The sequence below is a fragment of the Bacillus rossius genome, chromosome 1, assembly GCF_032445375.1.
Source record: "Bacillus rossius redtenbacheri isolate Brsri chromosome 1, Brsri_v3, whole genome shotgun sequence".
Taxonomy (NCBI): Eukaryota; Metazoa; Arthropoda; class Insecta; order Phasmatodea; family Bacillidae; genus Bacillus; species Bacillus rossius.
This window is the reverse complement of record NC_086330.1, coordinates 271,154,933-271,167,679: the sequence shown is the minus strand read 5'-3', so window position 1 is coordinate 271,167,679 and position 12,747 is coordinate 271,154,933. Positions and strand designations below refer to the sequence as shown.

At 36.0% G+C, this 12,747-nt stretch overlaps 1 protein-coding gene across 4 annotated transcripts in view; it reads right to left on the bottom strand.

The window, feature by feature from the left end:
* LOC134527596 (mediator of RNA polymerase II transcription subunit 13) overlaps window positions 1–12,747 on the bottom strand; it is a 265,928-nt gene that overhangs the window by 37,001 nt on the left and 216,180 nt on the right. For all 4 annotated transcript variants that reach the window (XM_063360415.1, XM_063360416.1, XM_063360417.1 and 1 more), the window contains 2 exons: window positions 7,278–7,504; window positions 3,487–3,678 (listed from right to left, as the gene is read on the bottom strand). In XM_063360415.1, coding sequence (XP_063216485.1) covers window positions 3,487–3,678; window positions 7,278–7,504 — 419 coding nt within the window. The remainder of the gene's footprint in view (window positions 1–3,486; window positions 3,679–7,277; window positions 7,505–12,747) is intronic.

Here is a 12,747-nt window from a genome sequence, read left to right as displayed (position 1 = left end):
TACGGTATAATCTATGGTAGTGCGCGCAACTGTTTGTAACTTTGTTTTGAGGGTTTAGAGGTTAGATAATACGTTGCGGTGGTATTTGTATATGTTTGTTCTACAGCATTTATCATTTAGCTAGAAATTTATTCACCAGTTTAAGTAAATTTTGGTGTAGTAAAGCCACGTTACTAGTAGAATTTATACGTTATAGTGAAAATATGATACTTTAAACTGAAACCGTTTTGCATGGTTAAGATACGATTTTTGGCGGGGACTTAAAAAAAAAAAACGTTAAAGTGAAATATACGTTATAATGAGGTACGTTGTACCGGTATTCTACTGTAGTTGAAAGTGTGGGAACTCTCATTCAAAAACAATAATAATTGGGCAAAGTTACATCATGAACACCTGTCAAGATAGACACATAAATTGTGTGGGTGCCAGTTCACGGGACATTTTCAAAGAAGAGAGGAAGGGAAAACTGTTATCTATGCCTGTCTGGGCTCAATTGACAAAATGGACTGTATAATTACTAATAATCACAAACTTATGCTGTCGCACACGACCGACTTAACGAAACAAAAACAAAACGAGAACGAACTGGTCACAAGATGGCGTGGGAGCAGCAGCGTCACGATTCCAACGCTGCAGGCGGGAAATTAAAATTCAACAATTACACCCGGCCTGAACAATGCCATATGACCTCACGCAATGTATACACAAACTCTCTCTCTGGCTGGTTTATTTTTAGATTTCCTCTCCTCATCCTCATAGCGCAGCAGACATGACACTTGCCGGAGCTGCAACCGCTTGGGGGGCAGACTTGGCACACGTACAATAACTACGCTGTTCATGGAGCTTCACACAACTGCCGAGATATTTTGATTAAACAATTTATACTGACTCCTGGAGTAATATTTATTAAAAACCAACATAGGTTCAACCACACAGTGCAATATTATTATTTTTTAACCCCAAATTCGCATATGGATCGCAGTACTTTTTTTACACTAAAATCTGCATAAAATATGCGACACATACGCGGATAAATAAGGTACATACTTTAATAGTGTGTGTACTATGCATAAGGTAAGGTTAGCTAGATGAAAAATAATGCTGTTAAATTGAATAAATAGTTTTTTACGTTTAAATAGCTGAATTAAATATAACTTATAATTAGTAAGGACAGTTGTTCCGGTTAAAAAAGCCAACTCTTGAATTTGTAGTTCATAACTAACACAATTAAAAGTATTTTCCACACAGACATCCCAACTCCAACCATTCTCTTAATTGAATGTGAGTTTAATGTACCTAATCCAACAACTCATTAAAATGGTAAACTATTTTTATTACAATGCCCTTGAATAGGACTTGAAAAGATATCAGGAAGAAAAAAGACATAAGGCTCTTTTACAGAATTAAATTTTTACTATTGAGTTTTTTACAAACCAGTTATTAAAAAACCCCATTGAGGCATTATCTAGAAACATTAGAACTTAGAACATTACAAAAAATTAACGTTTCAGAATTAAAATCCCCCCTTACCCCCTTAAAAACAGCTATTTGCTTTTTAAAGTGTTTCTTTAAAGTCATTAATTGAATACTCAAAAAATCATGTTCTTAAAATATTAACTTACCAAAATGAAAAATGTTAACAAATAGATAATTAACTCTCCGTATTATTTTTATTTTCTGGTTGGTAACGGACGTCCCATATTCAGAAACAGTAATATTTAGGCATTTTAAAAATCCTCGCCAAGAATTCCTTTTACCTAAAATAAATAACTTTTGTTGTAGACAAAAATAAGCAATCTGCCATTTTTACTAGATGGTCAAAGATAAGTTACAAGATGCAACACTTTTCTGTTCGTGCCGAACAATAATAATATTGATTGCCGATGTAGACGTAAATTCCAGATAATGCAAATGTATGAAGTTAAAAAACAAAACTGTTGAGTCTCGCCCAGTCAAGTACAATGAATTTGACTTTCAAGCAGAATCAAGCTGAAACTACAAAGCTTGACTTGGCTTGAGTTTATGATACTCGGCCGATAAATTTAATGAATTTTCCTCTTTACTCAGTATAAATTTCTAAGTACAGTAGAACCTCGATGATACGTTCCCGTTTCATACATTTTCCCGTGTCATACACCGATTAATTTTGGTCCCGCCGAAAGTACTATATTTACAATGGTTTACTTTCCCGGAACATACACTTATAAAATCATTAATTTCCCGTTTCATACGTTTTTACAAAGCGGAAAAGTCCCAAAATTCACACATTTTTTTGTTATATTCCTCCTGATAAACTATGTTTTAAAGCTTTTATTTTGAAAAACGTTCATTGTTTACATTTGCAAACGTAAGAAATAAACTTTATGGCACCATAGATATGTATAGTATCAGGAAGACTGTGCACTTCGCTAGTAGCATCTATGGCCGGCACCCAGCGAGACTAGTGGCGCAAACTAGCAATGATTATGAAAATGGTGCACGTGCTTTACCAAGCATGGATCTCATATTTTGTGCATTCATTAATCTTTGAACTAAATATACCAGTTTGTTATTGTTTTCTTACGATCGGATTGTTTTGTATTTTACGTTTCTCAAGTTAAAATTTTATTGAAAATTGTTCTGTTGCATAAAGTTGTTTGTAAAATGAAACAAACAAACAAAAATTTCTGATTTTCTTTTTACAATAGCCTAATTTTTTTAATTTCTAATTTAGGCTTGGTGACTTTTCCCGCCCTCCAAGAAAGGACTTCATAACATTTTGTAAGGCCACGGTTTCTCATGTCAGCTTTACTTGATTATGGACTGTATTTTACATTTCTGGTGGTTTTATTATATGTATATATAATTATGAATTCATATCTTTCATTAATATAATGCAGTTATTTACACATTATGTATTTAAGTTTAATCTGAAATTGGTATGCTAGATTGAAAACAAAAAAAAATGTATTATTGCCATTCCCTTTTCATACACTTTCCCGCATCATACACCATTTTTGTGCCCTCCGTTGAAAAGTGTATGACAGGGGTTCTACTGTATCTTGAGAACATTCTTAATCAGGATTTTACACACTCAATCCTGATAGAAAATACTTTGCATTCCTACCAACCGTACGGTAACCAATTCAATGTTCTTAAAGTAATTCTCATTGTAATTTCGAGGCATTTTCAGGGACTATTCATGACATGGGTGAATATAACGTTCACAATAAAAAAATATATAAAAAACACAACTATTGAGCATATACATATAATAGAATCCTAAGAATATTTGTACATACTTGGATTGTAATTACTGAATACTTACGCTTGAAATATATGTATCTATTTAAGAACCCAGATAATTCAAAGGAACAAATTCTCAACAGTTTCACTATTTACCACACAAACAATTTAAAATTATTTAGAACTATTCTTTTCTCACAAAAATTAAGAAGTAATGGACTTTCCAAGGCCTTGCAAGTACAAGGACTGCTGAGCACTCACGTCTTTAGTCTTAAGGAAGAGGTCCGTCATGGCAGCCGTGCCGAAGCCGGTGAGCGACTTAACGCTTGACGTGTGCGTCAGCATGCGACGGCATTGCGAGAACACGGAGAACGCCTGCGCACGCATGTGGTCGTTGTACCTGTGCAGGTCGCGCAGCATCCCCAGCTCGATGATGCTCTCCAGTGAGATTATCTGCCGGCAAGATACTCTGTCACACACACAAACACATACAGTACAACAATGATATTCAGAAGGTGCGTGTGTTTATATATGTAGACGCGCAAGCCCCCCCCCCCCCCCCCCCCCCCCCACACACACACACAGTAGTACCATATTCACCCAGTTCAAAGGAACTCAAATTAATGTATACTATAATTCGGGTCCGAAAATTGTGAGAAACAATTAAAAATTGTCCACATACATGATTTTTTCAACTCTTGTTTGGTTTTCATCTATCTGTATCATGTTATTAAAAAAACCCAGCATACATCGCCAAGGTTAATATGCTTCAATATTATAATACCCCGAGTGCCAGTAGCTAAAATGCTAAAGGTTACACAATTTATAGTTTGGTCTATTTTTGAGTTCTCTGTGCAGTATTTTGTTTATGTCTAGGAACTGTTTAACAAAGAAGTGCTTATTTTGTGTCAGTGGTTCTATGGTACATATCTTTATTCTCCTTCTGTGTACATTTAGTTTACCGGTTAAAGATTTTGTTACATTTGTAAATAAATGCAATTAAGGTACATTTTGTAACTGGCACATACACATGACAGCAACCTGCGTTATTATTGTGATGTGCTCATGCTGGTGTTCATCAAACATGTTATGACTTTGTCTATAAAAGAAGAACCAAAGTTTAAGATCATATAAGAAATAGTGGGCAGAAAATAAAAACTAGAGGAAAAAAAGCAATTCACAAGGCAGAGATGATATTTTAATTTTCTTATGTATTTATGATCCTTACAACTTTAGGAATTAAATACCATGTTTTATCGCATAATCGTCGCAACCATATTTTAGGCTGTCAAAATTGGGATAAAAAAACTTCTCGCGTAAACGTCACATGATGTTTTTGGTCCCGCTAGTAGATGCCAAGCGCTTTGTGTATCTTTTCTGTATAAAATGATGTATTTTAAAGTAGAAATCTAATATTTATTCGGTCATTACCATTTACTTAATAAATTAACGGAAAAATACGAAGTTGTTTGATGTGTAAATTTTCTTATAAAGACGTTTTTAAACGTTATTTCCTTTATCTGATTGTCTGCGTCGCCGCGGTGTAGGTATAATCTAAAATTTAATTTCGGTCATTACCACTTATTTATTTAATTAACGGAAATACAAAGTTGTCTGACGTGTAAATTTTCTTTTAAAGACTTTTTAAACGGTATTTCCTTTATCTGATTGTCTGCGGTACCGCGGCGTACTGCTTATAAAAATGTAGCCAGCGCATCATTCATGTTTGGTTATGTTGCTTCCCTTATAGAGCGCGCGCACGTAGTCGAATATCGATATCTTGCAGATTGGATGCAACGCACGCTCTCTGTCAGGTGCCGAGTTATATACATTTGATAGCCCGTATTCTTTCGTGGGAAGTGTGTACTACGACACGTTAGTTCACGTCAGATTCAAGTGGCTTGCGTTCGCGTTAGATTTTTGGTTTTTCTATTTAAAGTTGAAGAAAGGTTTTCTTTAAGGAATTATTAATATAGATTGTTTGGCGTGCTCTTGTATACTCCATCTTTTTTTTAAATAAACGTACTTTCCATGAACAGGTTTTGTTTTTATGAATAACTTTACCTAACAAAATTTTTTTTTTCCGCATAATCGTCGCACCCTTACTTTTCAAACTTGATTTTAGAATAAAATGTGCGACAATTATACGAGAAAACACAGTATTTTCATTTCTGAACCAACAACCATTTGTTAGGTTAGTTTAACCCTAAAGCAAAAAATTGCACATGTTTGCACATATGCTTCCTAACTATGTGCTTGTTCCCTGACATACAATAGAAAGATGTACATTTTCCACCCTACCAAGTTCCCTCCCTATATTGTACTTCAAATACGAACAATGGATTTAGCATTGCAGCTTTGGAACTGATTTTTTTAAAATTTCTTCTTGCTGCCTTAAAAGAAGTGTTTTTGTATTGACAAAAGTAGCAACAGAACAGCTGTAGTAAATACAATGTAAATGTACTATGGCTTCTACAGTCAAACATAAGGTGCACTTCAAAGCACAGTTACCATTAATACCTATAGCTAGGCAGCTTTTCAAAATACTTCAACAAGGTCTTGTGAAAATTTTGAAAAACTATGTCAGGAATTTGCTTCCTCTCTGTTAAATGTATTATTATTCAGCACTGAGTAAATACAGTCTTAAATTTGGTACAAAGTATCTTGCTTCAGTTCAGAATTTTAACAAACCTAAGTAGTATGACTAAAATATTTGTAATGCAAGTATTCTCCTTTGTTAATAGCACTTGATTGGTAGAGAGAGGATAAAAAGGTGGGAAAGATAACCATGTGTCTGGTTGGAAGGAATAACTGTTTGTTTCCAGGATAATTAGCTGATAGTGATTCATTTCTCCCTCTTCCAATTTACGGGCCGCAAAAATGCAAAACTTATTCTGTTAAGTGAATAAAAAGTAAATTCAATTGTATCTTGCAATTAAAGAATCCATTATTTATGCTTTTACTTTTTTTATTTCAATAGATGCGTGCTTAATTAGGAACCAAGGTTTTTTGGCCGCCTTGTGACACAAGCCGACCCTTATTTTATGGTCAGATCAGGAAGAAAGAAAAAGATAATTGACTCGTGTCTTTTGTTGGATCCATACAAGTTTTTTTTTCTTTGCCACATTTGGAATGACACCAAACATCGGGTAGGCAATGGGTTGAGGAAGCCTCAAAACTGTCAACTTTCACACTGCATTGTGCAGTCGTGCGTTGATTTACAGACATGTATTTATCTATTTATCCTATCACTGCCCCGACATGACATTTCTAATATATTTTATTACATTCCCGTAAAAGGCAAAAATATCTACCAATAACGTATGTGTTAGTTGTGACCCCAGAAAACTGTTTTTGTTGTAGTGCGAGAAAAGGGAGGGTCCTAATAAGGGGGTAAGGATAAAACTCGGGACTCCCCCCTCCCACCCACAACCTAAAGTACCCACAACCCGAGTGACATGTTGCTTACATGCCAGTAACCTGAGAAGTACTACAGAAACACTTCCTTTGTTATCTTTCAAGCAGCTTAAAAATGATGTAACCTATACTATCAGTTTTATTTTACCAAAAGCCGATATTGAATAAAGTAATGGTAATACCGATACCCGATACCGGTTATCTGATATTGGGCCATCATCACTAAGTCAGTCACCAGTTAACCTAGGTTTTCGTTATTCTGAATCAGCTTTGATCTTGATTAATCTGACCAAAAACATTTTTTGATTCTTCTGCATGCAACTATACAATTTTTTTTTGTTTGCTTTTATGAGTAATACAGGTATTAAGGGATGGATCAAGGAATATTTCCTGGAGTAGGCAAAGAGCAATAAAAACAAAAATGATTAGCTTTATACAAAATTAAAAAAAATTTAATAAAAATTAAGTTTAAGTTTTATGACATATTCCTTGAATTGTTTGTCCCCATGTCCTTATTGTCTCGATACTGCCTGGTATTGAGTGTTGGTGATTTACGCACACTTTAATGTCAATTCCCAGCACAAAGAAAGTGCAATCAGTACAACGGCAACTCAAGCCCAATCACACAAGCACACCTGTACGCAGACATTGGCGCGCACGTGATCAGGCAGCCCTGCCAGCACAGTTGAGAAGCAGCGCAGCAGCCCCAAGCATGCAAGGCGCTGGAGATCCGTGCTGTCGCTGCCGACGGTAAATGGGTCCACCAGGTAGACCACCACAGCCGGCGGCTCCTGGCTGTCGTCTTCGTGGCCAGAGTCCGTGCAGAGTGCCACATCCCGCCCGCTGCCGCTACCATCTCCATCTGCCGCATGACACACCACAACACTTCAAGTTCATTACCAATTTCCACAGTAAAGAAATTTTACATTTATATGTTTAAAAGGAATTTCATTTTGGAACATAAAGACTGAACACTTACTCTCCATATTTGGACATAACCATTTCCTACATTTAGCCTTAATAATGGCCAACTATTTGTACATAATATAACAAAGGTGGAGTGGAACTAGAACTTAACATCATACATACTACTTTATTGTGCACCTATGCCTGAAACTCTCTATTAGTGACTGACAAAATAGACTAACGCTTTCTTTATCTTCTTGACAACAATGTCGATCTGATGTACATAAATGATAACTATATATTGTTACAAATACAAACAGGACCGCGAATTGCGCCAGGTTTGGAACTGGCTGGCGGCCCTGCCAGGCTACGAGCATCATGCGCGTATCACGTGGCCTACACTGACGTAAGGCATGCCACACGTGCCTGGCCGGATTACAAGGGCCGTCACTAGACCCCTCCCCCTACGCACACCTTGCATCGTCCTGCCCCAGCACTGTTATCTATTGCTGAGTGGCCTTGGGAATTCCGCGGGCCGCTGCATGAAGTTGTGTGAGCAAGTGATGATATTCTCGACACTTCTGGCACTGGGTCGGCCCGGGATAATGCGACCCATCACAGCTGCTCTCGTCATTTCGAGAAGGGCGCCACACACTACTAAAGCAGCGACGCTGGCCTCTGCAGGAGTTCCGAGCTGATTCAGAGCGAAGGAAAGCGCGACATCGGCGAAGAGGGTGAGAGACCTTCCCTTGAGAGTGGGTGATGCGGAGTGATGGGATCGAGAGAGCGTGACTGAGTGGCGCGAGATTGTGTGGACAGGCGTGAACCACTGTTGAGCCTAGCTCCAGTGAGGAGTGTAAACTGCGGAAAATGACAGACATTGAGAGACTTGAGAATAAATATTTTTTTTTTGTGCCAGCGACTTCTGATCAAACAATTTTTTAGTAGAATTATTTATTATTATTATTAATGTAAATATTAGTAATCAATGAAACTGTAATAAAACTTATTTGGGCTATTCCTTACAAACCCAGTTCTCCCCACATTATAAATCATAACAATATAAATTGGAAATTTATTACACTTCAATAAGGTTACGTTGTGTCTTATAACCATTATTTGAATAATAATTAACTCCAAAAATCAGTTTTATAGTAGTAGAATAATATACCATTTAAGAGCTAAATCATTTTACACATATCATTTACTTTAAAGCCATTAATTGAAGGATTTTATATCTATTGTACAAAATTGTTTAAACATTTCAAAGCTATCTGGATAAAATTTCATAAACAGCTCTGCAATAAGTTATAATTTCCGCACAAATAATTACTAGATGGATTTGGAACCACGTAGCCAGTGGTGTACACAAAACCTTTCTTAACCTAAATAATAGTTATTTTGAAGAACTTTTAAAGACGTAAACATCCCTCTGAGATATGTAAATGATAACTAACACTACCATGTTTTATCGCATAATTGTCGCACCATTATTTTAGAGAGTCAAAATTAGGAGAAAAAACAACCCATATCGCATAATAGTGGCATGATTTTTTTGGTCCCATCGGTAGATTCCGTGCGCTTTGTGTAGGTAGTATACATGACAGCCTAAAACACCGTGCAACAGCAATCAGTTTTCAAGTTGCTGTGTAGCAGTTTGATAGTTATAATGGGAAAATAGAGTAATTAAGATTACAGCAAAATGCATTTAAGATAAATCCACATACAGTAAAACTCGCTTGACCTGCGCGGACGAGTTGAGCGGCATGTGCAGCGTTCCCCATTAATACGTTTTCCCGTTTATAACACTTAAATAATTATTCCCTTGATTACTTCCATATATCTCTACGTTAATTTTTCCCATTCAAAACGTTTGCATTTATAAATGCTTCCCACATATAACGTTCATTTCAGGAATAAAATAATGTAATAAAGTTTATCTTTACACTCGTAAACTTTATAATTAAAAATTTGGATGATTGTTTCAAAACAATAACAAACGTAACCGCCAAAACCTTTACAGTATGCAGCACACTGTTAAGATATATTTTTCGACCAATCATCTGCTTTGTAAGGCTGTTCTATCTGTACACCATTTCCCTCGTTCAAGGCATAATGTCGACGAATACACAACAAAAATAACCACTAGCCATTCGTTGACCTGATTGCGTGACATGTGATGCAACTGTTACAGCAATAGGAGTAGCTAATTCAGTTTCACTGTTTGTTGAGAACCATGGTAAAATTTAATTAATATATTTTTCCATTTTTGGCACGACTTATACCGTATTTACCTGTAAATTGTGCTCAATGTTTCGTAAAACGTGTGTTAAAAAATCATTGCATGAACTTTATTCAAAACTTGACAAAGCTGCATTATGCACAGGTTTAAGCTGCAAGGTTGGTTAACTTGCTACTGCTTAAAGGAACAACGGACATCTTGCAAGTTGATTCTGCTTTGTGATTTTGTTTTTCTGTAAGACATTGCAATGATTGCCAAGGTTTACGGTAGCTATCATCTACGCATACTGAGGGGAAAAAAGTTTTTAAAAAGCTCAGGGTATAAAAACCGTTGCAGAAAATCGCGGGTAAATTGGTTTTGACAGATGGTGTTTTTGCAATAAAAAGGTTTATTTAAAAGGTGAGAATTTGTAGCATGTTGTTCCTGAGCAATTTTAAAAATATTTTGTTTATAATATTTTGTAACATGGCATTAATTTCGGTAGTCTGTGATCAAGATGTTTATGGCGCTTCACTCAAGTAAACAAAACTGTTGTGATCGGTAACCATTACATTGATTTTTTTTTTCCTGCCCGTCACGGTAAATATGTTATTAATTATTCAGAGTTAATCCGTAAATAAAATTACCCGGTATATTTAGATACATGTATTTACGACAAAGAATTGCCCTGAAAATATTTATAAATTTTGTAATAGCCTTGAAGCAAAATTAAAGAATGCTGGAAAACCATGAATTCTAACTGCTCTGAAGTAAGCTCTATCTTTTGGATTTATTTACCGCCCAGTGCATCATTTTACAGAGAACTTGGGACAACAGCCTACGCCATTTACGCAACTATGGCAAATTCTGTAGTGGTTTATATATTTTTTACACCAAAATGTGCAATGATGCTGATAGAATTAAGGACTTTCCTACAGGTATCTACTAGCATCAAAAAATAAAATTCAAGAGTCAACCACAATACAAGTAGCATCATGCTCGGAGAGCCTCCAATGTGTTGGTTTTCAAGGTATCTGTCACAAGCATTAATTTTTCCCCCACCCACTTTGGCTATTCGTAATGATAGAGCTAATACATAAGGGCCTTCCTACAGGTGTCTACTACCAATAAAAAATAAAATTAGAGAGGCAAACACTGTACAGGTTGCGCCAGGGTCTTTGAGGGTCTCCAATGTGTGGTTTACATGGTAACTTAAAATATAAAATATAATTCAATATTTTGAATAATTACTTAATTCAATAATAAACATTTAAAAGTAATGGATTTTAACCAGCTACAAATATTTGTGGTATTGGAATCCCCAAAAAAGGCCAAATTTTAAAAAGGAAAGCTGAACAAACAGTGCATAAACTAAGTAGTATGTCAATTTAATGATTTTTTTTTATGTAGCAACTCATTCGTAATACTCCCCTTTTAAAAAGTTTTCTCTGTTAATAAGTTTTTATCTTCCAGTCCCGTGAAAAATGTCTTTACTGTAATATGATTTCCCGTTCAATAAAGTCAAATGTTTTGTATCCGCAATTTTCTCAATAAGATGCATGTTATTTTTTTCCATGTAAGATGTTTCCCAACTTCTTTTCCCGTATAAAATGATTTATTTTAAAGTTGAAATCTATTATTCGTTTGCATATTACCACTTACTTATTCAATTAACAGAAATATGAAGTTATAAGATGTGTAAATTTTCTTTTCACACATTACTTACCAAATCATTTTTCAAAAATTTGCTCCTGTGTACCAGCATTTCCAGAGTATTTTTGCTATTTGTGCAGTGGGTTCAAACTTAATTATTGTGAAGTAAATTTTTTGTTTTAGGCATAAGAAAGTTTATTGTCTCTAACAGTAAATAGAATGAGCAATAAGATGGTAATGTTTTCAAAATAATTCAACATTAATTTAAAAAGATATAAATAGTTTTTCAAATTTTTTTTTGAAACAACAAAAATGTGCTCTTAAAATTATGTGTAAAAAATACAATAATGGAAGCTATCATTAACGTCTGTTAGTAACAACAGTTAAAGTTAGAAGAACAATATCGTATGTCTTGAAGTTCGCCAGTTACTCATTTTTGGAGGGAAAAAAAAAAAAAAAAAACAATAGCCCCTGACAGAGCACACGACACTGCCTCAGAGTATTTGTTCTCTTCCTGACCTGAGGAATCTTTACAAGGGGGTGCCTTTTGATGCCACCAAGCAATCTTGATGCAGTATCCTGCACTGCTGGCTTGGCAACGGGCGAAGCGCTAGAACAGTCACCTGGCTCATCACATGAGTCATCTAGCAACTGATGACTGTTCTTTTGTACAGGAGTTGTAGTCATGACCTCAACGCACTCTGAGAGAAAATCTACAAACTTTGTACGCCTTACGCCAGATTGTTCCGTCATCACTATATGCCTCCATTAGTAACAAATGGAAAACCACCTTTTTTGTCCACTTAATTGTCTTTCGAGCCATAGGATAATACAGTACACTCCCTATTTAACGCAGTTGTCGGGGGACACAACTCTTACCCGCATTGTTGCATAATCGCGATGTTTCGATGTGACCAAGGTCAAAAGGCATAAAACACAGCATGTGTTCTAATTAATAGGTCTGCAAGCACGCACAGTATAGACGGCCCGGCCCGCCTTATGTGCGCACTTTGCATCCGCAGTTTTCACTAAACGCGGGCGAAAAAATAAAAATAATAAATTTTAAAGATAAATATTAAATGTTGAATTTTTTTATTTTTCCGCGTGCCGCGCACAGTTTGTCGCACGGCCTACGAGCGCGCCACATGCCGCCATAAACACGTGCGACACACATGCTGCTGCCAGTCTCGTGGTGTCAGCCACAGTATCTGCTTCGTCCGAGTGTCCGTAACAAATTAAGTGCAGTGTGTGCGGTTACACACGATTCTGTGGTCAAAGTCTTCTAAATAGAAAGGCCGTAGTGATACTTCAAACCGAATATGAAT